The sequence below is a fragment of the Thermobia domestica genome, unplaced genomic scaffold, assembly GCF_964235325.1.
Source record: "Thermobia domestica unplaced genomic scaffold, izTheDome1.hap1.1 HAP1_SCAFFOLD_423, whole genome shotgun sequence".
Lineage (NCBI taxonomy): Eukaryota > Metazoa > Arthropoda > Insecta > Zygentoma > Lepismatidae > Thermobia > Thermobia domestica.
Window position 1 is genome coordinate 43,135 of NW_027656133.1, and position 27,964 is coordinate 71,098.

The 27,964-nt window shown below is 35.7% G+C and overlaps 1 protein-coding gene across 3 annotated transcripts in view; it reads left to right on the forward strand.

Moving 5' to 3' along the window:
* LOC145676843 (uncharacterized) overlaps positions 1-27,964 on the forward strand; it is a 118,556-nt gene that overhangs the window by 21,463 nt on the left and 69,129 nt on the right. For all 3 annotated transcript variants that reach the window (XM_081747630.1, XM_081747631.1, XM_081747632.1), the window contains one exon: positions 7,213-7,371. In XM_081747630.1, coding sequence (XP_081603756.1) covers positions 7,213-7,371 — 159 coding nt within the window. The remainder of the gene's footprint in view (positions 1-7,212; positions 7,372-27,964) is intronic.

Genomic DNA, 27,964 nt, shown 5'->3' on the forward strand with positions numbered 1-27,964 from the left:
ATGAAGCGTCATTCATTGTGATTAGATTATTATTCGGCTATCATTGCCAGTTCCTTTGCTGTAAATTGAGAAGCTTAAAAGTATTACAATCTCTGCCTATGGCCGTCTTTTTGACATAGGAGTTAACAGTGTTTTAAAACTTCACCAATTGTTTCCTCCCTCCCTCTCTTTTTTCCACAACTCCTTCTGTCACTTGATTTAGAATATCATTCTTCTCAGTCAATCTCCTAAATTGTTTCTATTCCTCTTTTAACTATATCCAATATCATACTTTCATACATTTTTAATATTATTCATGAGTTTTCCGTTCGACACAGCTAATTTCTCCATTCTTCTGATACATATATTTGAAAGCATCTAGAAGACTTGATAGTTCAGGGGTCGCTGAGTCCATCACAGACCATGTGAGGGCGTGGTAGGTAACATAGTGTCCGTGAGTTTACTCGGGGCTCACGTTTCCTCCTCCATTTTTGTTCCTCCAATTATTTCCATTTTTGTTCCTTTCATTTACCATCCGTCTGCTTTAGTCTACAGGACATAATGGGACTTAACTGAAAGATTCATTTTTTTTTTAAGCTTCTAGTAGTTCTTAATGTCCATATTACTGCTCCGTATATCATAATATTCCACCTAAAGCATATGATTGATCATTTTGTAATTCTGACATGTAACAGTTAGTACTAGTAGGTGTATTAGTATTAATAGTTTAGTATTTAACTTCACAACATTTTAGTAGTATCGTCACACAACTTCGTATCTAGAAAAGGAAAAATTTTCGGAAAATTTTCATAATTTGTTCATGCATTTTACATTTACAAAGTACATCGTCATCGTTCTGGTAGAAGTCACTAACTGTCTAAGTGTGAGGGTTTTATATGTTAATACAGCGAACGGAACAGCACAAGAACAATGAAATTATGTATAGGAGTAAGAACGTAAGACTAATAAAACATACATTGACATTAATTAATATTGCATATCGATTTTATCAGTAATTTTCTAACTTCGAAATAGCTTCTTCTTAATACTAATATCGACTTAGTGACTTCTACCCCGACTATGACGATATATTTCTTAAGTACAGGGTGATTATAAATGATATCAGTTTTAAAAGTTAAAAGAACTGTATCAAATAATGTATAACACATACAATAACGAATAGTACATGAAATATACAGAAATAGTCTAAATTTCGTACGTACTGTTACAAATATTCGATGTGGCTTCCATTCGTCACATGACACACATATGATAATTAGTTCGCCCCACATGCACCCTATATTTCTACTAAGTCGAAAATGCAGCCGTGATTCCGGAGCTCATGTATAGTTATCGATAATTTAAGCACACATACTGTGTCTTGTACATGTCCCTTAAAAATAATACAGATCTGAAGATTTAGAAGGCCATGAGAAAAGTGCTACTACATCTTTAACACACCGCTCAGTCCATCGGTGTGAGAGTTTCCGTTCAGGTAGCAACACACTTCAATGTGCCAACGATGCGGTACTCCATTAAATTGAAATATGAAGTTACTGAAATCCTAGTTCTTCTTCGTGCCTGATGGAGCACTGGAAACATCCAGTGAGATGGAAGACGGGCAGCCGTACGTCTGCCGAAGGCATTCCACGCGTTCTCAGTAGGATTGAGATTGGACGATCTCTCCAATTACGGTATTAGCCGAATATCTTCTGTTTCCAGGTACTCCTCCACGATGGCAGGTCGTATGGCGTAGCATTATCGATCAGTATGAAGTGAGGACTCACAACACCCTGCAAAAGGCGGACATACTCTTGCAGAACGATACCCCGGTAAACCAGACCTGTTGCAGTTCCTCTAACTAAGACATGAATGAATGTTCGTTCAGCCATGCACATCCAGCCCCACACCAAAATCACCAGCTCCATACGAACCTCTTTCGAGGATATTAGTATGGTGATACCTGATATCTGGTTCCCTCCAGATAGCACGACACGAATCACTCAGAAGACTAAAGCGAGACATCTGTGAAGAGCGCTTGGGACCCACTGTTCCGTTGTCTATCTACTGTGTTCTCGATACCAGACATTACGGGCTCCCCTGTGAGCTTGTTCAGTCAGAGTGCCTACCGGTCGGAAAAAGTCAGGGAAAAACCTTTATCCAAGAGTTTTTTTATATTGGATTGTTAATGATTTTGTATCAGGTCCTTCCCGTGATATTCCCGGGATCCCGTGATCTAGACATTCTGAAAAAGTATGATTAAACAAAAGAGACTAAGGTCCTTAAAAGTAGTATTGTGTCGTCTGTGATAATGCTCTCGGTAGTTTATTTTTGTAAGCAAAGTCACAATGTATCGTGAAAATCTTTTGTAGATGTTAGAGCTTCCTCGTGGAAAAAGCAAGTAGCGTACGCGCATTTGGCGTGGAAGACCCGGTTCGATTCCTGGCGGGAGCTCATTTGGTCCGGATTCCACATTAAGCTGTAGACCCACGTCTCATATAGCCTCGCTGTTGAAAGGGACGCTAAACTATGTAAAAATCAAATGAAAGTTTGTAGATGTATAAGACAGTATCAAAACATACGTGGAGCTTGTTCGTGAACGTGTAATATTACTCAGTGAAAGTTATGTCTATGTGGTGAGTTGTATAATGTCTGTGATGACGGTTTCAGTTTATCATTTGTGTACCAGACAAAAAATTATTGTATGAAAAAAAAAAAAAAATTCCAAACTCTTGTGTAAAACATTGTGAAAATGTGTGTATTTCGTTAGTGTATGATATGTTTAAGTTTCTGCCATTAAATTGTGTTACGTTGTGATGACTGTTAAAGAAGACTGTTATAAGAAGCAGGAGTGGAAAGGATAGCTTTGAAATGTGCAGGAAGACTGCTAAATTACAGATAAATAAATTGATTACTGTGTCCCTTTGCAATGTGGTGCATAACTATATAAACAGAGGTGAGAACTGAAGAACACATTTCAAATATGACATTTCCAAGACGAATTGACATTTTCGTGAGCTGTACTAAGTAAAATGATAGTGTCAGGGTAATTCATAATTTGGTCAGGGAATTTAATTAGGTGAAGTGTGATTGACACCGTATCAATGAAATTAAATACGAAATGTTTACATCACTCTTGATTTCTCCCATTTGTGATGAGTACCGTAACGTGTTAGTCCTACTTTAATTATGGCTGGTACGTTAGTTGCCGGGCTGCCTATACACTCGCTTCCTTATGGCATCCTACGCTCACAATTGTGATACAATTGGATTAAACCAAACGTACCTATTAACTCTCCAATAGGCGGATAATGGGTTAAGCTCTCAGACTGTACTACCTTAGTGTCCGAACCTCCAAACTAGACTGGCCTTACTTTGCCTTCCAGTTAGATCCACTGGTTGAGAGAACCCCAGTAGCGAATACTGTATTGGGCCTACCAACACAAGCAATATTGTCACCCGAGCCTTATATATATATATATATATATATATATATATATATATAAAGCCATTTCGCCCTTGGAGTACTAGATCTCCAGTTACCGAATCCAACAACCCGCTAGAGAGCAACCCAATCTAGGAACTGGGAGGACCAAGAGGGGCTCGGTTCCTGACCTTGCCTACATATTGGTCAAAATGCGTCCAGAAGTATCGCGTGGGAGGTATCTTGAAGGCTTTCCCTCTTCCGGTAGGGTTTAACAAAATGCATCGACATTAATATTCTGCCTACCTAATTTTATGGAAGGAGTCCATCGTACATTACCGAAACCAATGGTTGATGTATAAAGGTAACCAAGAAAGCTCTGTTTTGCTTTTTCACCTACCACCGTAGAAGATCGATATGTCACCTAAGGTGTACCTGGAAAATCAAAACTAGTTCCCATCAACATCGATGACCTTCTGCCCATGCTCTGGAAGGCCATGAATTCCATCGCGGTTGAACTTCGTGGACTGTGAAACGAAGAAGGTATCAAGTGCATGTTACACCTTTACTAGGAATTTGAACTGGCATCCTCTAAGGTGATTGTCCAAGGAATGGAAAAGGTGATAATCGGACGTTCCAATGTGCGGGGAGTATGGCGGATGCAATAATGTTTCCCATTCAAGGGGTAGAAGTGTTCCGGGTCACCCTAGCCACGTGGGGCTTAAGGTTGTTCTGTAACAGGAGGACCTATTGCGATTCAGAAGTGCTGGCTCCAGAGTTTTGAGTTTTTCTTCAACGTGGCTCAATTGCTGACAGTACAAAGTTGCATTGATGCTCAGACCAGCTGGTAGCAGTTCCCGATCCACGATGCCGCGAACAGTCCACTAAAAACACAAGAGGGGACCTTCTGGTGCAGTACTGGTTTTGGCTGTTTTGGAACCGGTTCGTAGGATGCTAGGCAATGATGATGGTGCCGTGGAGCTTCGTACAAGACCCATTTCCCATCACATGTCAACACCCTGTCGGGAAATGGCTCCTTCCTGAGACGAGACAGCAAAGAAACACAGGTGTTTGTTCGCGTTGCCTTCTGGCATGGAATCAAATCATGTGGGACCCATCGACCCAACTTGTGCTTCCCAACTTGATGGAGGTGCTGCCGAATGGTTTTTTCAATCACACTGAATTGTAGTCCCAGTTCCTCACATGTCTGGCCACTGTTCGCCTCAATTTCTGCCTGAAGATCTTCATTTTGTACATGTTTTGGTCTTCCGGTACATGGTGCGTTTTCGAGTGTTTCGTCACCGCTCTTAATCTTGTTAAACCACCACTGCACTGTCCGCATAGTCACGATACCCTCACCAAAGGCCTAGCATACCTTCCGCTCCGCTGCATCGGCGTTTGATCCCAGTTTGAACTCGTAGAACATACACGCCCTTATGACGCTCTGTGGAGATCCATTGTTCACACTGTCCGTACGCAGGTTCACGGTGTAACTGAATTGCCACAACCAGGTAGTATGCTAGATATACCCACACAAACAACTGACTCTCCCATTATCAACTCATGGTGTGAGGGCTAATTGAACACAGACCTCGACAAAAAGCAGCAGAACTTTCTCGGTTACCTTTTATAGATCATCCGTTTCAGACGAATATTACCAATTGGGAGGCACCAATCGGTCTCCCCCGGTGTGGTTGGCAATAGTGGTTCACTAATATATATATATATATATTTTTTTGATAAGGTACCATGTGCACTTTTCGGGCTTAATAGTACATGTTAATGGTCCGTTGGAATGCTAGTAGCCACGCACGCTGCTACCTCGACTTATGCGGTAAGATATCCTAACGTCATCACCTCCACGTATATGCGTTATCCTGCATCAGTGCACTATGATGAAGTACGCTGCCTTTGCAAGGCGATGTTTTAATTCTCCATGATTGTTTTTTTATTAATATTACAGTCTGGAATAGTCTGTTTTAGAGTTTGTAGGCATTTTAGGTTTGTACTCAGTGAATGTCCTCTGCTGTAGTGCGATGTCACGTTTGTCATCTGTTGGTATCGTTGCCATATGCATGTTATGACATTTTGTGAAACATACATCTCCCGTGGCACGTCCTGCTGTGTTTCGCCTGCCTTCAATTGCCGTATTGTCCTGTTTCTCGTTGCGTCATCAATGTGTATTCGTTGTGCTTGCCCTCACTTAATCATCACAAACACACCCACGAACAACTGTATAGGTCCTCTTGTCAGTGTCTATGAACAACAGATTCGCCCTGTTCCTTTATTCGTCTGACTAGCGCCACTACGTGTCGTGTCTCGTCTACTGTCACTACAAGCGGTTTGATAGGGTGTCCCAATTGATATCACGCCCCATTCAGTACACCATACGTTTCTACGTGCACTTTTCTGAATTATCCTTAATTTATTCGTATAAGTGTGTGTAATATAAAACTGTTCATTAGTTAAACTGTTACTTTTGTATTTTCTGAAATTCAGTGTTGTGGACAGAAAATCCGCATAAATAAATAAGCAAATAAGTCTTTCAAGTTTAAGGACGGTGCGAAACACTCGAAAACGCATTACGTGCCGGAAGACCAATACATGTACAAAATTAAGATCTTCAGGCAGCAAAAAACGACTATGATGTGTTCATAATTTGAAGTAAATTTATTTACAGGTATTAATCCATAAAGCTTTCTCCAATTGGATTATAAGCACAAACTGGCCTCTTTACCGTTCAGTCTGTTGAATTAAGTCATATAGATCTTTGTGTGGGATATTTATTGTAAGTCAAAAAGTATTAACATATTCCCCTTGCTTTTTTTCTAATGTAGTACTTTCAAAAAGATTATTATTATTATTGTTGATAATTCAACGTTTTTAAGTTCGTCTCAATTCAAAGTGTAATAGTCTTTTAACATTAGGGGGGAAAAAAGAACAAAGTTAAAAGTTTTTGTTAAACAGGGTTCTATAATAAATACATGTGAGACACAACGTTACATGAAATTTAGGAAAGAACTACTCATGTTATTGTTAATACTTTCACAAATGCTCTAATGCCGTTCTTCACCCAGCAAATAGTTAGAGAAGTGTACATTTCATCTCCTACTCCTAAGGATGTTGAGAGTCACCAGGAGCATATCAGTTTAAATGAGAGAGTGGGGAAGGAAATAACAGGATTTGATCTGGAGATTGAGGTAGCCGGGAATTGTTTTTGATCTACGACAGCCCGCTATATAATTAGTCACTGTTTTCACTTTCGCGTGTTAAGTACCATAAAAAGGATTTTGAAGCTATTCGCTTTCACTTTATTGTGTTGTAAAATGACTTTGGTATGAGACATAACTTGTTACCTTGATAAATTTGCATTTAATTCACATACGAACTGCTTATATCTACCAACTAATTGAACTTATAGAACAGATTTTTAGAATTTACCACTGTACTAACCATCGTGTTCCAATAGTAATGAGCCAGTACTTCTCGAAGCATAATACACCAATGCGTATTATCGATTTGAATTCTAAGCTAGATTCTAAAATTTAGGCTACTCGCATTCTAGAATATAACACTCAGTAACAATAACGAGTTATTCAAGAGTGGAAATTTCAATAATTGGCTATTGGTATTGAAGTGTTGTGCTGCTTCAGTGCTATTGAAGTTTTTAGTTGGTGGTGTTACTTACATCACGTGAGGTAGTATTTCATCAATTCTGATGAGGCTGAAATTTGAGAAATACGAAACTTCAAGAACATAAAACGAATTATCATTTCTCTTTTTTATTTTTATTTTTCTTCTTATTGCAGAATCAGTACAGGGAATATGAAGCAAAATGGGAAAGTTGGCGCGAGCAACTTCTACAGCGTCGTGAACAGATGAGGAAAAAGAGAGAGAATAGTACTAGACTGTCGGAATCACCTAGCCCAGCAGATGCATCAGGAGGGTTTCCGAAACCTAAAAGTCAGGTAAGTTTAAGTAAACACTTAGAAGTTCGAGTTTTTTGATTGTTTGACCTCTCCATAAGAATATATCAATAGAAAAGTAACATTAGTTAATGGATGATGGGTCATGAAATATGAATTTATTTTTTCGCGAGGATTAACATACGACCTTAATTAATGAAACGTTCGGACTACTTTAAAATGTTTGGGAAAAGAAGAAAATTAGAAAAAAAAAAAGATACTTTTACATTAAAACAAATGCTAGAATTTAGAATTTTTGCAACAGCTACTCGCTTGACTTCGTTGAGATAGGGGAAAGTATAAAGTTTATTCCATGAACAAGGTAGTCCATACAATTACCTTAATTTCTCTTTTCACTTTCAAAGAACTAAGAAAGTACTGGAAAAGCAGACGTGAATCAGTTTCATCAATAAATCTCCTAGAACGCTGTGCATTTGCTAGCACATTGTTATCATTTTTGGCTTATAAAACTCGATAAAGAAAGTTAATATTGGATTAGCAAACTTGAAGATGGTAGTTTGGCAAACATCAAAAAGTCTGAAATTCTCAAAAATCGTTAAAAAGGTAGCACAGAATTATAATATAAAGGAACAAATTAATAGCAATAACATTTTGGTAGATTATAGTTTCTTTATAATTGTTTTCGAGTGTGTCAAAATGTTCGAATTTTTAATGTTTTGAAGTACCGTTTGATGGGGCTATGAACAAGTGATATATATACAGACTGTTCCATAATTCGTGTAATTTTCTAGAGCACTGGGAGAAGATGAAGTTTTCACACTATTAATGTAAAATTTGGCACTCTTATTAAGAAATATCTGAATTTTTCGAATTTGTAAAGGAATTAAGAGAAAATTGCTGTTTAGACCCCGTTTCGGGGGTGTAAACACAAAAGTTCATTTTCCTTATGGGAGATTCAATGTTCAATTTCGGAAGGAGTTTTCTCCAATAATTATTCGTAAAGATTTTCGGGCAAATGAGTTGTATTTGTTACAAAATGCAAAAACACTCATTCACAAAGCTAGTATAGCCGTCTCCAACATTATGTTGGGAACGCCCCCTTTTGGGGGGCAAGGGGCGTAAAAAGGTGGTGGGTGATGTGTTACCAAAACTCCAAAATTTATTTTCGGAATGCTAGTAAGCATCAAATTAATCATAAATGTCACAGAATTAATGCTCCAATGCTCCTTACATTTAAGAGTGACTGATAATGGGGCCCCGGCCCCCTTTCAAAAATAAAATAATCACCATAAATATCCTTAGTAGAAACATACGAGACGAAGGTATTTTTTGTTAATTAATGTGAAATTTGGCGTCATTGTAGCAAAAGAGTATGCGTTTTTGAAATCTGGAATGTTATTTTGGTAACGCACCACCATACGGGGCCAAGCAAGAGATGATGGATATTTATAAAAATTCAAAATTTTGTTCCGGAAATGCCAGTGAGCGACAGATTATTCACAAATGTCACAGAATTAATATTCCAATGCTCCTTGCATAGTCAGTGACTTATATGGGACTATAGCCCCCTTTCAAAAATAAAAAATCACCATAAAAATCCTTAGTATTGACATACGGGAAGAATGATTTTTTCTGAATTAATGTGAAACTCGGCGTCGGGTTAGAAAAACGTTATGCGTTTATCAAATCTGGAATATTATTTTGGTAATGTTCCGCCTTAGGGAGGAACAGGGGGTGAAGCATAAGTTATTGGATCTTTATAAAAATTTCAAATTTTATTTCGGAAAATCCAGTATGTCAGATTGATCACAGATAATGAAAAATTAATATCCCGATGCTCCTTGCATGTGCCAGTGACTGATATTGAGCTACAGCCCCCTTTCACCAATTACATTAAAAATATATGATAAATATCCTTAGCAGGGACATACGGAAGAAGCAATATTTTGTCAATTAATGTGAAATTTCACGTTGTGATAGTAAAAATCTGGAATATTATTTTGGTAACAAGAGGCACAGGGTACGGCGGGTAATTTGGTACCTTTGGAGGTCATAGGGGGAGGACTGATAGAAATTCCAATTTTTATTTTGGGAGTGCTCATAAATGTCAAATTAGTTACAAGATGCACAAAATTAATACTCCATACCACTTTTATGTACCAGTGACTAATGCTACTACAGCTCTCTCTGAAAAACATCATAAATTCAGTATGACTGTTCTTACGCAAAGACCCAGTGGCAGAAGTTTTTTACAATGTGAAATTTGGCATAATTTTAGAAAAAAATGTTTGTGACAGTAAGATAATACCCATGTGTGGATTTTTTTTAGGGTCGTGGACTCAGAATTTCTTTTGCCTAATGGGAGTGGGTGCATGGGTAAATTTGCATTTTTAGTTAGAAAATACAATAACACTTTTTCGCTTGTACCTATGATGGTGCATGCGTCAGGAATTTTATTAGGGCCATTCCTCCTTATTGTGGAACATAAAACAAAGAATTGTCCAGAGCGTAGTCATCCAGATATGTTGGAGAAGGTGTTCACAGTGGCTTTAGTAAATCGCATTAATTCATTCATGTTTTGCTCATTAACGAGGGCATGCTGAATAAAAGTAAGTTCATTTTATCTTCCTTACACTTAGATTAATGAAATCTTTAAACAATTTAGTTAATGTCAACTAAGCAAAAAAAAAAAAAAAAAAAAAAAAAAAAGTGTTGTTTTTAAAAAGGAATAATATATTTTCTTGGGTTTATGGTATAGCCTTACTCAACCTGATCCTTATTCCTCGCGAGACATTTGTTTTTATTACAACCATGTGTCCATAGTATACGATATCCTGACGTGCTTACATGTGCAGTATACGAGTAAGCTACTGCGTGGAAAGTGGGATCATACTGTTATTGTGTAAGAAGTAAGGAAAAGTTACATTTCTTTTATGAATAAAGAAAACAATATTAAAACTTAAAGGTCACGTATTAGGCGTTTAATTTTCAAAATATTACTTCTCATTAAGATTTTTTTCGTCCTTGGTACTCGCGGCATTTTCCATTGTCGTTTTTTGTTCTATTACGAGCTGGTTTGCTTAAGTGTGTAGAAAATATACAGGTGACTTATATGTGTGATTTTATGCTATAAGAAGAGTCCAAATTGGTTTTTAAAAACGCAAAATTCTTTGAGGATATAGCTTCGTTGTTTTCGCATCACTGGAATATAATCAATCTGGTATACTGACAGACGATATTCATTTACACTAGATTCGAAATTTTTAAAAGATCAAAACATTCTTCTACAATAATGGCAAATTGCACATTAATTGTAAAACATATTTACTTTCTTCCCGTACGTTCCTGCTAAGGATATTTACCGTAAATTATGTCATTTTTGGAAGGGTGACTGTAGCCCAATATCTGTCACTGGCACATGCAAGGAGTATCGGAATATTAATTTTGTATTATTTGTGATCAATCTGACACACACTGGATTTTCCGAAATAAATTTTGAAATTTTTATAAAGATCCAAAAACTTATGCTTCACCCCCCTGTTCCCCCCTAAGGCGGTACATTACCAAAATAATATTCCAGATTTGATAAACGCATAACGTTTTGCTAACCTGACGCCGAGTTTCACATTAATTCAGAAAAAATCATTCTTCCCGTATGTCCCTACTAAGGATATTTATGATTTTTTTTTTTTTTTTAATTTTTGAAATGAGGCTATAGCCTCATATAAGTCACTGACCATGCAAGGAGCATTAGAACATTAATTATGTGACATTTGTGAATAATCTGTCGCTCATTGGCATTTCCGGTACAAAATTTTGAATTTTTATAAATATTCATCATCTGATGCTTCGCCCCCTGTGCCCCCTAAGGCGGTGGTTACCAAAATAACAATCCAGATATGAAAAACGCCTACTTTTTTGATACAACGACGCCAAATTTCACATTAATTGACAAAAAATACCTTCTTCTCGTATGTCCCTACTGAGGATATTTATGATGATTTTTTATTTTTGAAAGGGGGCTATAGCCCCACATAAGTTACTGGCACATGCAAGGAGCATTAAAATATTAATTCTGTGACATTTGTGAGAAATCTGACGCTCACTGGCATTTCCGGAACAAAATTTTGGATTTTGTTCAAAAGTTCCATCATCTGATGCTTCGCCCCCTGTGCCCCATAAGGCGGTGGTTACCAAAATAATATTCCAGATATGAAAAACGCTTTTTTTTTTTTTTTTTTTTTTTTTTTTGCAATAATGACGCCAAATTTCACATTAATTGACAAAAAATACCTTCTCATATGTCCCTACTAAGGATATTTATGGTGATTTTTTTATTTTTGAAAGGGGGCTATAGCCTCACATAAGTCACTGGCACATGCAAGAAACATTAAAATATTAATTCTATGACATTTGTGAAAAATCTGACGACCACTGGCATTTCCGGAAAAAAATTGAATTTTGTTCAAAAGTTCCATCATCTGATGCTTCGCCCCCTGTGCCCCCTCCCCCTAATGCGGTGGTTACCAAAATAATATTCCAGATATGAAAAACGCATACTCTTTTGCTACGATGACGCCAAATTTCACATTAATTAACAAAAAAATACCTTCTTCTCGTATGCCCCTACTAAGGATATTTATGGTCATTATTTTATTTCTGAAAGGGGGCCGTAGCCGCATTATCAGTCACTCTTACATGTAAGGAGCATTGGAGCATTAATTCTGTGATATTTGTGATTAATTTGATGCTTACTGGCATTCCGAAAATAAATTTTGGGATTTCGGTAACACATCACCCACCACCTTTTTACGCCCCTTGCCCCCCAAAAGGGGGCGTTCCCAACATAATGTTGGAGACGGCTATACTAGCTTTGTGAATGAGTGTTTTTGCATTTTGTAACAAATACAACTCATTTGCCCGAAAATCTTTACGAATAATTATTGGAGAAAACTCCTTCCGAAATTGAACATTGAATCTCCCATAAGGAAAATGAACTTTTGTGTTTACACCCCCGAAACGGGGTCTAAACAGCAATTTTCTCTTAATTCCTTTACAAATTCGAAAAATTCAGATATTTCTCAATAAGAGTGCCAAATTTTACATTAATAGTGTGAAAACTTCATCTTCTCCCAGTGCTGTAGAAAATTACACGGATTATGGAACAGTCTGTATATATCTACTGTAGCATACCTCGAAAGGATTTAAAATGTTAAAGAAAGTAGGATCAAATTAATAACAATAAGAACCAGTGAATTAGCGAATCAAATTATGGAGTCAAACGAATGGTGTTTACAATCTCTTGTCACAAATGACAATATTTTATTGTTGGAACAGTTGGCTTGTACGGTAGTATAGTGGATACTTTTTGTAACAATTTAACTATGGATATTTAATAGTGTTGTTTAACTAATTACATAACAGTTAATTTATAAATTTACTCAATACATAATTAAGCTGAATATTTAAACATTTAAATTCTCGTGTCACTTTTAGAGATCTCCCAGTGTCATGTCACATGCAAATAGACAGTTTCAATTGTCTGTTGTCATACTTTACCTTAGTTCAGATTCTCCTTAGGTTAGACTAGACAGTGATATCTCTTTCTGTATTTGTAGTTTCTTAGAGACTTTCCCATTTCGGTGCAGGATGCTGGATGATTTTTTAGTAGAAAACCTGGTCATTGTATATGAAGTATTTGTCCTTGTTTGTCTCAATTATTTTCCCTTTGCAATGTGCCAAAAGCCATAAAGTCCTAATGACAAAAATTTTGTTATCTAATGATGTGAAAATAAGAAATATTTTGAACTTTAATTTACCCTGAGGTTTGCTTTCATTTTCTTTTATTGTTTATTTTATTTCCACGATTTTATCCGAACTGCTGATTACTACTGACAAAAACTTATTTTACCCCAGGTGATTCTTGAGTATTGCAAATACTTTGCTTCTATTTCCAACGATTTTAAAAGCATTACAAATCCTGTCCTTGTAATTTTTAAAAATAATGTTATGCACGTATCCAAAATTTAAGATATTATTAAAATCTTCGTTCTGTTTCACCCACAGGATTATAATTTTTCTGAATAATATTAATGATGATTTTTTTTTTATCATTCTTAGTTCGTGGTTTCATTACAATATATTGAAATGTCCTTCGGTAGAGTCAAAATAAAATGGTCCGGGGTAAGCCCTTCACAAATTTATTAAAGAAGCTCTTATAAATAATTTACAAAGCTTCTTTGTAATACAAAATAAAATTTTTTCCAAATTCATTGTATCGTTAGCACACAATAGTAGCTTCGAAAATTCAAGGCTTAATTAGAGTTAGGTTTGTACGGGAACCCCATTGCTCATTGCAGCCACCGGGGTGTTGTTAAAGGAGTCTTCTCCTTCCACAGCGACCTCGGGAGACTGTTCATAAGGAACCTCCTTTGCCCACTGCAGCCTCGGAAAATAGGTTGTAATGAGGATCTCTCTCTTGCCCACTGCGGCCTCCGGTGATAAGGTATTGTTAAGATTCTCCGTTGTCCACAGCGACCGCAGGAGAAGGTGTTAGGTTAATAATCAGTTATGAAGTGATATCCCGGTCCTTTTAGGGTCTCTTTTGTGGGTGTCCTTTGGGAGGTTCATCCATCCTTGGTTTCCTCCGAACCTGTTTTTTGTCTTCCTGTATCCTCCTCCTTTCGTCTGCTTGTAACTGTATTGGTAAATAATAACACACATTTACAGTTGTGACATGTGTTTGTACAAGTAAGTCCTTACAATATATATATATATAAGCGAAATAAAAAGCAAAAAGAGAGAAAGTTATTAGAGATTAGAGAAATAATGATATAGCTACATCCGATTTATAGTTACATTAATTCAAACGTAAAATGCTACACACAGAACAGGTGAAAGGTACAGTACATACATTCAGTCTTTAGCAGTTTTGACATACCAACTAGAAAAGAACGTTACATTTAGATTTACATAAAAATTGACATATCATTAATAGGCCAGTCAATAAGGGATGATTTAGGGTCGAATAAGGAAAAGAAATGGTGGAAAGCTGGAATAAATTTTATTTTCTTTATGTAAGTGTCCGTAACAACATTCTAACTTTGCACCACTCTACCACCCCGGATTTGGCCGCCATCTTGGAAAAATGGCGCCAAAAATTAGTTTTATATAAATATCTCGCATGGTAAGCATTTTAGAGCAAAACATGTTATTACAAAAAATAATCTACATTAAATTCTCTACAAGAAATGTTCTCTTCATTTTTTCCCTAGAATGTACTGTTTAGATGTTATAGGCATGGCAAATTACGCATTTTTCTTTCAGTATTGCTTTGTAGCAGAACTTCAACGAAAATTTTCTGATACTGTTTTGTCTTAGTGATTTTTTAATATAAAATATAAATTAATATATTTTCATTCATTGCAGGTGTAACTAGGATAAGTAATCAGGTCTATTAGATCATCTATGTTCAAGATGTCAGCTGAAAAATATTTTATCTGTGGGATACTTCTCGGTGATAGTGTTACATGTATAGTAAAAGAAAAGGATCTGAAAACATTAGTAGACTGCAGTATTAAAGTGAAAGATGGAAACGAATGTCAACTTAAGGGACTGAGAAGTGTTACACTTCATGAAAAGTGTAGAAAAGTTTACACAAAAGCAAGAAGTAGCAAAGCGTTGCTGTCACAACGTACTTCCATCACCTACGCCGATAACCCTTAGGTCAGTAGTACTAAGATTTAATTTTCAAGAACCCTGCCTGTTTTGTAGACAATGTACATCATATGAATTTTTAAAGAGACAGATTAAATAACTTGTGAGTGAACGTGAGAGTGTACATCGCGTCGAAACCATTCAAGTTAAAGATTCTATTATGGAAGCTTACAAGGAAGAGTGCCAAATTTTATTCAGTGAAATTTTTCCAGATTCTAATGATGCACTGCCAACTGAAAAAAACAATAAGAACTAAACTGAAAGAAAATTACCCAGAAGATATTATTATATCAACAAACAAAAACATAAAGCTCATAGTTTGCTTCCGTGATACAGGGCATAAAATTCTCAGGGATGCATGGTATGATCATCAAAAGCGTAAGTATATGGACGAAGAGAAGTTGAGAATCATAATGACAGCGGGGCAAATAATTGCTGAAGATACCAGATCCCAGATTTATGAAACTAATGATTAACCATCAGCAGATAATCTTTGAATGACGTTAATTGATTGATTCCTGGGACCTTAAAATGCCTTCTCGACACAACTGTCTTGAAAAACAAGACAGGGAATAGCACAAAATGTGAAAGAAAATGTATAACAATTTCTCACGTCATAACTGCAGCAGCTGCACAAAAATATATTTTATCCTCATCGCAAGTAGGACTTGCGGTGCATCTTAATCAAGAGTATGGTAGTAAGCATCTTCTTAATGTTCTCTCTTCATTAGGACTGTGTGCACCATATGCTGAGGCAGCTTTCTTGTAAGTTTCGATTCTTCTGCACCCTGCATTACTTTGTTTGTTGATATAATATCTTCTGAGTAATTTTCTTTCAGTTTAGTTCTTATTGCTTTTTCAGTTGACAGTGCATCATTATATTCTTGAAAAATTTCACTAAATGAGAATTGGCTCCCTTCCTTTTATTTTAGCTTCAAGGAAGTTGAAAGCATAAGCCATGGCATCTTAAACAACAACATCTTTCGGACTACCACGTTTCATTCCAGAAAAAATCTTGTAAAACTTTTTCATGCATGAGGAATGGTATCTGGCTTCAGCAGCAACTAAATCATTAACATTGCCAATCCTAATACTAACTTCTTTGCCCCAGTCGTCATTTTTTTTTGTCGGCAGCTTCCATAATAGAATCTTTAACTTGAATGGTTTCGACGCGACGTACACTCTTACGTTTACTCAAAAGTTTTTTTGTCTCTTTAAAAATTCATCTGATGTACATTGTCTGCAAAACAGGCAGGGTTCTTGAAAATTAAATCTTAGTACTACTGACCTAAGGGTTATCGGCGTAGGTAATGAAGTACGTTGTGACAGCAACATTTCGCTATTTCTTGCTTTTGTATAAACTTTTCTACACTTTTCATGAAGTGTAACACTTCTCAGTCCCTTAAGTTGACATTCGTTTCCATCTTTCACTTTAATACTGCAGTCTACTAATGTTTTCAGACCCTTTTCTTTTACTATACATGTAACACTATCACCGAGATCATCTCACAGGTAAAACATTCTTAAGCTGACATCTTGAACATAGATGATCTAATAGACCTGATTACTTATCCTTAGACACACCTGCAATGAATGAAAATATATTTTTTATTAAAAAATCACTGAGACAAAATAGTATCAGAAAATTTTCGTTGAAGTTCTGCTACAAAGCAATACTGAAAGAAAAATGCGTAATTTGCCATGCCTATAACATCTAAACAGTACATCCTAGGGAAAAAATGAAGAGAACATTTCTTGTAGAGAATTTAATGTAGATTATTTTTTGTAATAACATGTTTTGCTCTAAAATGCTTACCATGCGAGATATTTACATAAAACTAATTTTTGGCGCCATTTTTTCAAGATGGCGGCCAAATCCGGGGTGGTAGAGTGGTGTAAAGTTAGAATGTTGTTACGGACACTTACATAAAGAAAATAAAATTTGTTCCAGCTTTCCACCATTTTTTTTTTCTTATTCGACCCTTCATTGACTGGCCTATAAGTATTTCTCACCAAACAAGGAGTGGTAATTATGGATTACGGATTATATATATACACATTAACTTGAGATGTGTGGAAACTATCATGTTAAATTTATCAGTTCTATAACTCCTTACCTATTTCTGAACTACGAAAAGAGTAGTGCTGAACACGTCGTTTTCAGAAGAATGAGTTCTGCGCGCTACAATAGATCTAAAATAACGCCTTTGAGTTTCGTTAAGTTTAATTATAGTAACACGGAAATGACACAAAATTTCGATTTTGCTACTGTCAGCGATATTAAACCATTACATTGGTTTAAGTATTTAGGTGAAAATGTTAAGCTGTCACTTGAATTCAGAAACTTCTTCAATATGTAACGGAATGCAAATTTTGATTCACTTACGTTATATATATATATATATATATATATATATATATTTGGTCTAGGAATTAATTCGTGCGGTTGGTACGCACACATTGAAGCTGTAGTACAAACACAAAATACATAAATACCTTAAGAAAAATATTGTCCATCGCTAGCCACCACTTTCGCCCATCTGTCAGGCAATGTACGGATTCCGTGGCGAAAGAAGTCCTCATCCTTGGAAGCGATCCAGTCAGAGACCCATGTTTTGATATCTTCTGAAGAAGTAAACCGCTGTCCAATCAAATCGTTGTTCATGCAATCGAACAAGTAGTAGTCCGAAGGAGCAACGTCTGGTGAATACGGCGGGTGGGGTAAAACTTCCCATCCGACATTTTCTAAATAGGTTTTGACCGGTTTTGCGACATGTGGGCGAGCGTTATCATGTTGAACAATAAGTTTATCATGTCTGTTCTCCCATTCTGGTCGTGTTCTGGCCAGAGCTTGCTTCAAACGCATTAATTGTCGTCGATAACGTTCTCCATTCATAGTTTCACCCGGTTGCAGCAGCTCATAGTACACCACACCTTTCATATCCCACCATATGCACAGCATAACCTTTGCACAGTGGATATCTCGTTTTGGTTGTGATGGACCTGGTTCACCTGGTTTCACCCAGGCCTTTTTTCGTTTAGGGTTCTCGTAATGGATCCACTTCTCATCATCCGTAATAATTCGATGCAGAAACCCCTTTCTGCGCTGTCGTTGAAGCAGCAATTCGCAAATGGTTTTTCGTCTTTCAACGTCTCTGTCTTTCAATTCATGTGGAACCCAATGTGACATCTTTTGAATCATTCCCATGGCTTTCAAGCGTTTGGAGACTGTTGTTTGATCAACGCCTAATGCTGCTGCAAGTTGTTCCTGCGTTTGACACGAATCCTGCTCGAGCAATGCTGTCAATTCTTCGTCTTGAAATTTTTTTGGCTGTCCAGCTCGCTCTTGGTCTGCCAAGCCGAAATCACCACTTCTAAACCGTGCAAACCACTTCTGACATGTTCGCTCAGCTAGAGCATGGTCACCATACACTTCCACCAAAATACGATGACTTTCAGTCGCACTTTTCTGGATGTTAAAGTAATGCAGCAGGACACCCCGCAAAAACACTTTATCAGGCACAAATTGCGCCATGTTCACTTAACTACAAACTGGTGTTGTTGACGCTTTAATCCACTGCCCTATACTACGAACGATACGCAATGACAGGGGTTTGCAACACATGTGTGGATACACGGAACTGTGGGACGCTCCGTTCGTTGCGCCATCTCTTGTCCACCCGCACGAATTAATTCCTAGACCAAATATATATATATATATATATATATATATATAACAAGATATATATATCAAGTATAGTATAGTATAGTATCCTAACCCTACAATGCCTTTCCATACCCCCTTATTGTCCTCCCCACTTTTACCTTTCCCAGAGACCACAGATGTTTTAACGATATCCCTTTGAAATCTTTAAAGAACAGCTGTATGAGAATGGTTATAGTAAAAGGGATATCGTTAGGAGGAGATACTAAGATTTTAAAAAAGATGTTAAGAAAGCAAGGGGTCAAGGTGTATAGAAAAGGTAGCAGAACGTTGTTGGACATGGTCAAAAGCAAAGGGAGGAATAAGGGAATAAGAGAGCAGAAAGGTGTCATTTCTAAATTGGAATTAATTATTAGCTCGTTTCACTGATCTAGTAGCCAGCGCGCGTCCCGAGAGTTCCTGGTGGAAGAGCATTTGTTGAAATCGGACTTTAAATCCTAGGTTTCGTTCTATATAGCCTAGCTGCTCACAAATGAATGTAAATAAGGTCAGTCAATATTGGGATTATTTTCAAACCTATCAGAAAGATAATTTCACTTCATATTGCATAATCTGGCGTAGGTTTTGCGTTATTATGAGAACATGTCGATCGTAAAAGTATTTTCTGTGTGCGGATGTTCCCCCGAAATCTGTTGTAGTGAGATTAGAATATTGAATTGCAATGCGAAAAACACATAGCGACGTTATTGAAAACAAATGAAATTCTAGAATATGATGTAAGTATCTTACGTATATTTAGAGCTAAAGTGTGAAAACGTCACCAGAAAATTGTGAAATCTTTGAATGAGTGATTGTAAACGATCATTGTAATGTGTTTGAACAGTTTCTTGTGAAAAGTGATTTACAGTATTTTTAACACACATTCCTGTGTGTTATTGCTTGTAATGTATTAGGTTAAATTCTTGCTTTTATGTTGTATCATGTAAATGAAAAAGAAAAATGCACCGGCTATTTTTAAGTCAATCTTCTCTTCTTTTCTTTCTTGAGCGAAGCATCCGTAAAACTTGGATCATCAAGTACCCGCGTCCAATTTTACAAACGTTAATTATTTTAAACACTAAGTAATTCTGAAAGGAAGAAAATAATTGAATTTCGCAAGTGACAAGGAGAAAGTGCATTAATATGTATGATCATGGCAAACGTGAGTGGTATTAGGTAATATTACCAAAAGGTAATTAGCAATTAGACTGATGTGTCAAAACATGAGATGTGTCCAGTACGTGTTCATTCCATCTTCCTCGTGAATAACAGCTGCTATTCGACATGTCATGAAGTGTGTGAAGTCTTCGTAGTTGCAAATACTAAATTGGTGAGAGCGGGAAACTGTGTCAAAAAAGTATCTTAAATCAGTAATGTGTTCTAGACCAGTTCAGTGTCAAGCAACAATCTACAGTGGTTAATACAAACCGTAACCACTTAGACGTATGGCTAAGCTGGAACTGAACTCTTATAATAGTTATGAATGTCACACCAGACAAGTCAGACTTCAGTTTCTGTAGTGCTCATTTCGCGTCATGATGAATCATGAGTCAAACCATTAGTTTTTGGTTTCACTATAAATCTGCTACTGATATGACAGACCCATTTTCTGACGCAGTATCCTCCACAAGGCTCTATTAAAATCAAAACCATTGCTTCAGTCGTATCAGGTAACAGCGTCAAATATCCAAAGATCAATGCTAATATTCTGGGCCCCGCTGTGTTGCAGTTTGACCACTCGGAGGGTGTACACTATAGTGTAGTTGACGAATGGAGTGAGGTATTAGTTTTAAATCGGGAGGAGACTTAACCGAGTGTAATTTTCCTATCCGCGTTGCCCATGAAAAAACAAAATCATTGTCCACTAGAGTAGTGAGTGACCCATTCTTCCAATTTCTGTGTTCTGTCTGCAATAAAAGAGTGATAATAGTGTCAGTATCACGTGGCAACCTTGAGTACAGAATTACTGCGTAGTGAACGTACTTCTTCTATTACACTACAATTGTGTTTTTTTTTCTTTTTTTCATACCATGTAAAGTTAGTAATGATTACGAACGATTATTAATGAAATCATGCAGGGAATGTATCGCCTCGAGGATGGCGGGAAATTTCTCCTTTTTAGAAGAAGGAAAAAAAGTGTCAAAGATACTGTAGAAATGGGCTTAAAATTGTTACAGTATCTAAATAGTAGTCTTAAAAAACGTACAAATTTGTTAATTTTGGGGTTTGGAGGGTCTTTGTAATAAATATCGTTAAGTTCAGGCAACCTTTTTCGGAGTATCTATAAATGTTTGTTTGTTTATAGATGTAAAATGAATGTCATCATAACATCTTTAGTGTTTCCAGTTTCAGACGTGTAAATGTGCATACTAAGTTTCACATCGATGCGATTACGGAAAATGTTTCAGATAAAACATTAAAACTTGATCACTTCGTGAAACGTCAGGAAAGCAGAAGCTTTGAGAAATAACAGGAGTGCAGCCTTTTTGTCTCTTTCCTTTCCTTTCTTCAGATCAGACCAAATGAGTTTTTAAATAGTGTGAAATGTATGTAGTTTAGTGGTTGTGTGTTGTTAGTTTTACTAATCAGTAGAAGATTGCTCTTGTTATAAAATTGTTGGTGTATGGTATGTATGATTATTTGTAAGCTAAATCAATGAAGCAGACAAATGAATCATTTACGCTATATAGTACACATGTAGCTGAGACGAAAGTGATGTGGAAAGGGAAGCTGTCTTCCGAGTATACTGGTTAAGTTACTCAGTCTAACAGAAATCTACCCTTCTAAGAATTGTCAGTGTTTTGTAGCAAAGTAAATAAGGATCAAATTGATAGTAAATATTACAACATTACATTTGTTTTCATTTTTGTTTGAAGGTGATACTACCACTTGAGATTCGTTACGTTTTTAAACATTCGTACGAAAGTTTGAATCGAAATATTTCAAGTAATTGTTGTGTCACATAATTGCGGAATTTTAATAAAGAAATTTACATAACATGTGCAATTTGAGGCTATCTTTCGGTATTTTTAGGGAGCCGTCGTTGGTTTAATTTTGTGAAATAAAACGGATCGTTACTAAAATACTCTTCAGAAAATACTGGTTGATACGAAGCTGTCCTTAGTTGAATCTATCATCAGCTCCAATTTTAGAACTAATAGTGTTGCTAGTAAAATTAAAATTACTGACGTTAGTTTCATTTCGATACCTATTAGAACCCGTACAGAAGAAATAAATGATCGGTACTATTGATATTACAAAAATAGTGTACTATCTTGAGAGTAATGTTCTGAGTTATTCCCGTTTTTCATACTGATAGTTAGTATGAGATATGCTGTATATAAAAGTTTTTACCAATAGATATGGACTTCTTAAGTTCAAATAAGAGTGGAAGACGCTGTCGCCTAATAAGAATTTATCTAGTTCGAATGTAGTTAGCAGCAGCTCGTCACCTGTATTGGTTCATAATTATTTAGTAATTTCAATAAAAATCCTATCAATGAAAATTACTATTAAAATTCTTTTAAAATTTTAAGTCTACAAGTGTATTTTTTTTCCCTATTTGATGGATATAGAAAGGAGCTCACGTTTCTTCGGCAGTAAGGCACCATATTGTTTTAAGTTGATATTACTGATACTTGTTTAGGAGCTTGAATATAGGAGGGAGAGAAAAGAAGGAAGTAGAGAAACTGGCAAGATATTACGGAATCGGGTGTTGTGTATGGTCATCTGGATTTTTTTTCTCACTATATTTATTGCTTCACAACTCAGTACTCACTGTCCGCTCCGGGCTTTTATAAATACCTTATTAGTTTTCAAGCTTGTATATAAAATGTGAAGTTCCTGAGAAGTTGATAAAACACAAAATTAAAAGTTTATGTATAGAAACAAGTCGTTTAGTAATTGTAATTGGTGAAAACTTAGATTAGATGTTGATTAACCTTCTCATAGAGATTTTAATACCTATGATTATCTAATTAGAAAACCATGATTAGTAAGACTGTAATATTTCCAAAGTGGTCTAGAGCCCAAACTTACCTTCCCGCACCTCTGTCTGAAAAGTGTTAATGGGATTTTACTTCTAAAATGTTAGTTTGACATTCGTGATTGATATTCTATTTCGTAGAATCACATCTCCGTAGTCCTGAAGAATAACACTCATTCCTTCCATAAATGGACGTACAGCAGAATGGAGGTAAACTTCAAGAAAGTTAAATATTAGTAGTATAACTGAAACTTTAACATAAATATTTTGTTCCAAGATTAATAATTGTTGAATTTGCCCATAACTCAAGTCACAATTGAATTTGCCCATACTCGTAATTCATAAATTACTCCAACCATTTAACATTTTACGATTACAGTATTAGAAAATGACTGCGATGCCCAAGATCTAAAATACGAGGCGTGTTTTTCAAGTAAGTGCGATTTTGAAATTTGGTCGCTGTAGCGCTGGATTGTCATCCTGCGCATGCGCGCTGTATAACTACATTTTATTGACAATCCACAGACACCATTACTGAAATATTCGACCGTGTTTGAGAGTAGCTAAAATGCTTTCGCCGATTGAGAATCCCACCAATTGATATACGCGCTGTGATTCGTTTTCTTCATCCTAAAGGCATGAAAGTGGCTGAAATTCATCGCTAGATTATTGAAGTATATGGAGAAAACAAATGATCGATGGAATGGTACGGAAATGGGTTCGAGCTTTTAAAGATGGCCGCACAAATTTTCATGATGATGAACGAAGTGGGTGACCTGTCATTACTGAAGACTTGATGCAGAAAGTTGACGAGAACGTGAAAGAGAACATGCGTTTCATCAAGTTGCAAGAAGTTTTTTCTATAAATTGTGACCCAGCTCTTAAATTATCGAAAGTTGTGCTCATGGCCGTATTGCAGAGGTTGTCAAATCAGGCGGCAGACTTCCATGAGGATAGTATTCGAAAGCTTGTTGTACGATATGATATGTTCTTTAGGATTGGTGGAAATGTACGTATCTACAAAAGTAGATTAAGGTACAGGCTTTCATGTAACAGTAAAATTGTTACCAAAAGTTTTTTTTCTTTCTTTCTTATTTCAAAGAGATACTTACTTAAAAAAAACATACATCGTGTTTATTACATAAAGTACAAGATTATGCCGCTGAAGAAAACGGATCAAAACAACATTCTTAGAAGAAGAATACGAAATAAACGTGTTCCTAGTTACTGTATTTCTGAATACTCAATGTACCTGTATGTAGTAAATTTTAAATGCAGGAATAGTAGAAGTCTTACTTCACTATTTTCTACGTGAATATGATTTCGTCAACCAAAAATCATCAGTCTTTATCACGATGATAAATTTTCCCCCGATTATTTTTTATAGGTTTGGGAAGAACTGGCAGTGAACGTTAAAATTGCACTGTAAAAGTAGTAATTCGGATGATTGTGACATCCTGTAAAGGCTCAGTAATTATATCCTAAAGGCTTTACATATGTAGATATAATATCTCTAAGGCTTAGAGCTTTCGTAACCACTTTCGTACTGTGATACGCTGGTATTATTCAGTTACAAAAACGTGGTGGGTACTGTTTGAAGCAGGGTTTTCCTTCGCTTTTTCCCTAAGTTTTTTGGTGCATACGTAATACTAATATAACAAATAGTTTTGAAGTTTCCTTTCTTTTACTTTTTGGAGTTAATATTTGGACCAAATGCGCCTCTAGAATTACAAGTTATAGAAAGTAAAGTAATAAATTAATTCGTGAATAGTACAGTATACTTCCAGAACAACTGAACAACGTAAGTTAGAAAAAAAAAAAAAAAGAATGAATGATATTTGTTTCCAAAACCAGTGACAATAATAAAACTACTAACGATATGATCAAGAGTTAAAAGGAAACATCGTATTTTAGCATAATTATTAGTTCGCTCTTGGTTTTTGTTAGTAATAAAAAGAAATCTACAAGTTTTATTATAAATTGAAAATTTCGATATCCGTAACTGTACTGCTCAATTCTGTGATGGTTATCAGAAATCAGATGGAAACTGCTATGTATTAAGGTATTAAGGATGGTTGTATTAAACACTCCTGAGTTAAACTATATATTTAAAAAAGAAGTATAGAACTTACAAGATTAATGTCTGTAGCACTACCATTCAACGATTGTTCAGTTGAGTTCGTAGTAAAAATGCGAAAGGAAGTTTTACACTGTTTTAGACATAAATTTAAAACTGGAAGTTTTTCGACAGTGCTAAAGTCCCATCTGAACAGAGAACAATGCAAAGCGTGCTTTAGATGATCTGTGACAAGGATAAAAATAGAATACTGGTGTCCGTTGAGAGGAGGAGTGTGAAGGAGTAGCAGAATAGAGACCTTGCACTAGTGAGAATAAGGGTAAGTAAGACACATTGTCAGTAGAATTAGTATTGTATAATTCTCATGATTATGAATCGGGTTTTATTTCCGTAGAAATCTTACTAGCTGTCGTTCTTTAATCTTCATGTATATAGTATTTTATTGAGATCACGTCGGTGCTCTTAGAACCAGTTTCTTTGCACCATAAATAAATTTTTACTGTCGCGGGTACTATTTCTTGTCATTCAATAATGCGTATTTGATCCCTTATTAATAGTTACAATTTGTGAAACTTTTCTTACGTAACACAGAAACACATACACTATAATAGCTAGTGATACAACTACAACTGACAAAATACTGAGCAAAAGCGTTGGAAAAACTAGTCAAATGTAACTAGGGAAGAGGGCGTGACGGAGTTGGGAGGAGAAGGAATTGGGTTTACTTTCATGTACTCTTGAATATAGGTATTTGTGCTATTTACAACAGTGAAAGAGAATAGTTTGGTCTGAGAAAAGTTACAGTATTTGAGTGATCAACTTGGATATGAACTCCTGAAGTATGAGAGTGGAGCCCTTATAGTTTGCCAAAACATTACTGAGGTATGGCCTTGTTTTTGCGATGAATAACGCTTTTCAAATCGGCATTTGTAAATGTAACTTTGCATTTGAGGTACTTCCGAAGGAAAAAGGAAGTGAAATCTGGTCGTCTCAGTATAATGATGTGCTTGACTGACTTCTATGCTCAGATGAAGCCTCACAGATTCGGCATTCGGCTTTTGCCCTTCTAGTTGATTCATCGTTTAACAGTGATCTCGCAACTTGTGCTGTAGCTGGAAACTCGAGCAGATTCATCAAGACCTTCGCTGAGTATTCACTACAGATTCTTCCTTGGATGATTGTTCCATAAACTTAAATGTAAAGAGTAGTAGTATGCAATGCTATCTTATCACCCAGCTGAAGTTGCAACAAACAAGCTACCATCAGATCTTCGTGTTTGGTGCATGTGAACGTTTTATAAAGATGGTTATGAAAAAATAAGAAAAGAAGTGCAAGTCGATAACACTCAAATTAAAAAAAAAAAAAAAAAATGTTTAAAGTTAGATAATAATATAAGTTGTATATGCTGATCACGAGCAGTTTTATCAAACGGAAGGCCTTGCTGTAAACAAGATGTATTAAGTGTTGGAAATCGCACATTTCTATATTTTGAAACATGTGGGAAAGAAACAAATAACATAGAGAAGTAGATTTTTATGCAGAAGCCTTCATGAGTGAAAATGAAGTAAAATTTTCATTTTATACTGGGAATTTGTGGATCTATTATAGTTCTTTTGTGGACAGTTGTATGCAAAGAACTGTTTTCAGTATGCATATTTAAGAAGTAGTAGTATATGAGTGGAAAATATTGTCAGAACTCCGAGAATCGCCATATATTTCGCAATAATAGTCATGTTGTAGAAGTTGAATTGTTAGTGAAGTATTGATCAGACAGATTGGAAATTTTGTATTCATTTATCTAACTGTAATAAGCTTTAAAAAAAATCAGAGGTGGTTGTGATGTTCCGAAAAATTGTCATGTCGTACTCAGTTCTTGAGGAATTGTTTCGTAATTTATATACAGATTTCTCATATAAAACTAAAGACAAGTGACAATGAATATTATTTCAATTGTAAATTGTAATTGCAATCCATCAGGTATTCACAAAATCTTCTGCGTTGTTGTGTAAAGAAGAAGTAACATTATAAATCTCTTGAAACCAAACATGTGCCATATGTGGTTAAACGTGACAAATGGAGTTGTAGTTAATAGTGCAGTGTTTTATTCTTTGTTGTCCACGGTATGATGCATGAATTTGTAAATTTTTAATTTAGCAACTAGTTCATTAATGTTGAAACTGTAAAGTAATAGATTACTGATGTAAACCAATGTTTATCGTGTTACTTCTTAAAGAAGGAAAAAAAAAAAAAAAAAGTCAAATAAGAACTGACAAATTGATCTTATAAAATGTAAAATTGTAACAACGTGGACATATGGAAGACTAATCCACAATGAGGAAATTGAAAAATTTACAGACAGTTTTACATAATAATAGAAACAAGTCTTAGAAATGATATTAAAAATTTAGGAAAATCTCAGAAAATTCTGAAACTGATAGAGTCCATTTTATAGATATTTGAGAGATACAATTTTAAATACATCGACGAACGGTTTGATTGTATGCTTATATGCAGAGCATCGAAAAATGATTAAGCAAATTGTGTTTCTTGTGTAACTATAAATATGATTGTTCCAAGAGGATTCTGAAGAGTAAGGTGATGATAGCATTCAGACATTGCATCAAGATAGCTGCGTCAGCCATTATTTGAAATACGAGTGACTACGAATTACGTGTACAAAATACATATAAAGATTATTTTGAATATTAATATTATTAAGGACAGTGGTGAATTACTACGGCTAAAATATTTACTGCGTGGTCGATCAAGTGTTTTGAGTGAGAGAGAACATATTAGCCAACCCTTCGAAGAAAGAAACTGGTTTCTTTTGTTTATATTTTAACATTCTCAGTTCGTTGAATTTTACCATATCTAATCTTACCGAAGTTTTTCAAGAGCAGGAGAGTGATTGGAAGAATACGAGATTAATACCTAAATGTTCTGTTTAATTGATATGGTTGATGATCAGTATTTCATAGTTCATTTTATTGTTTGCTTGGGAGAATATTTCCTGGGCCGTTTTGCTTAAAAATTTGAATGTTTACCTAAAGTCGATAATTTATATTAGTCTAGCTTATATAATCACTTCTAGTTTTTTGTGTATAGACTTGAGTAGAAGATATTTATTGTAACAGTTCATAATACTGACCAGCAC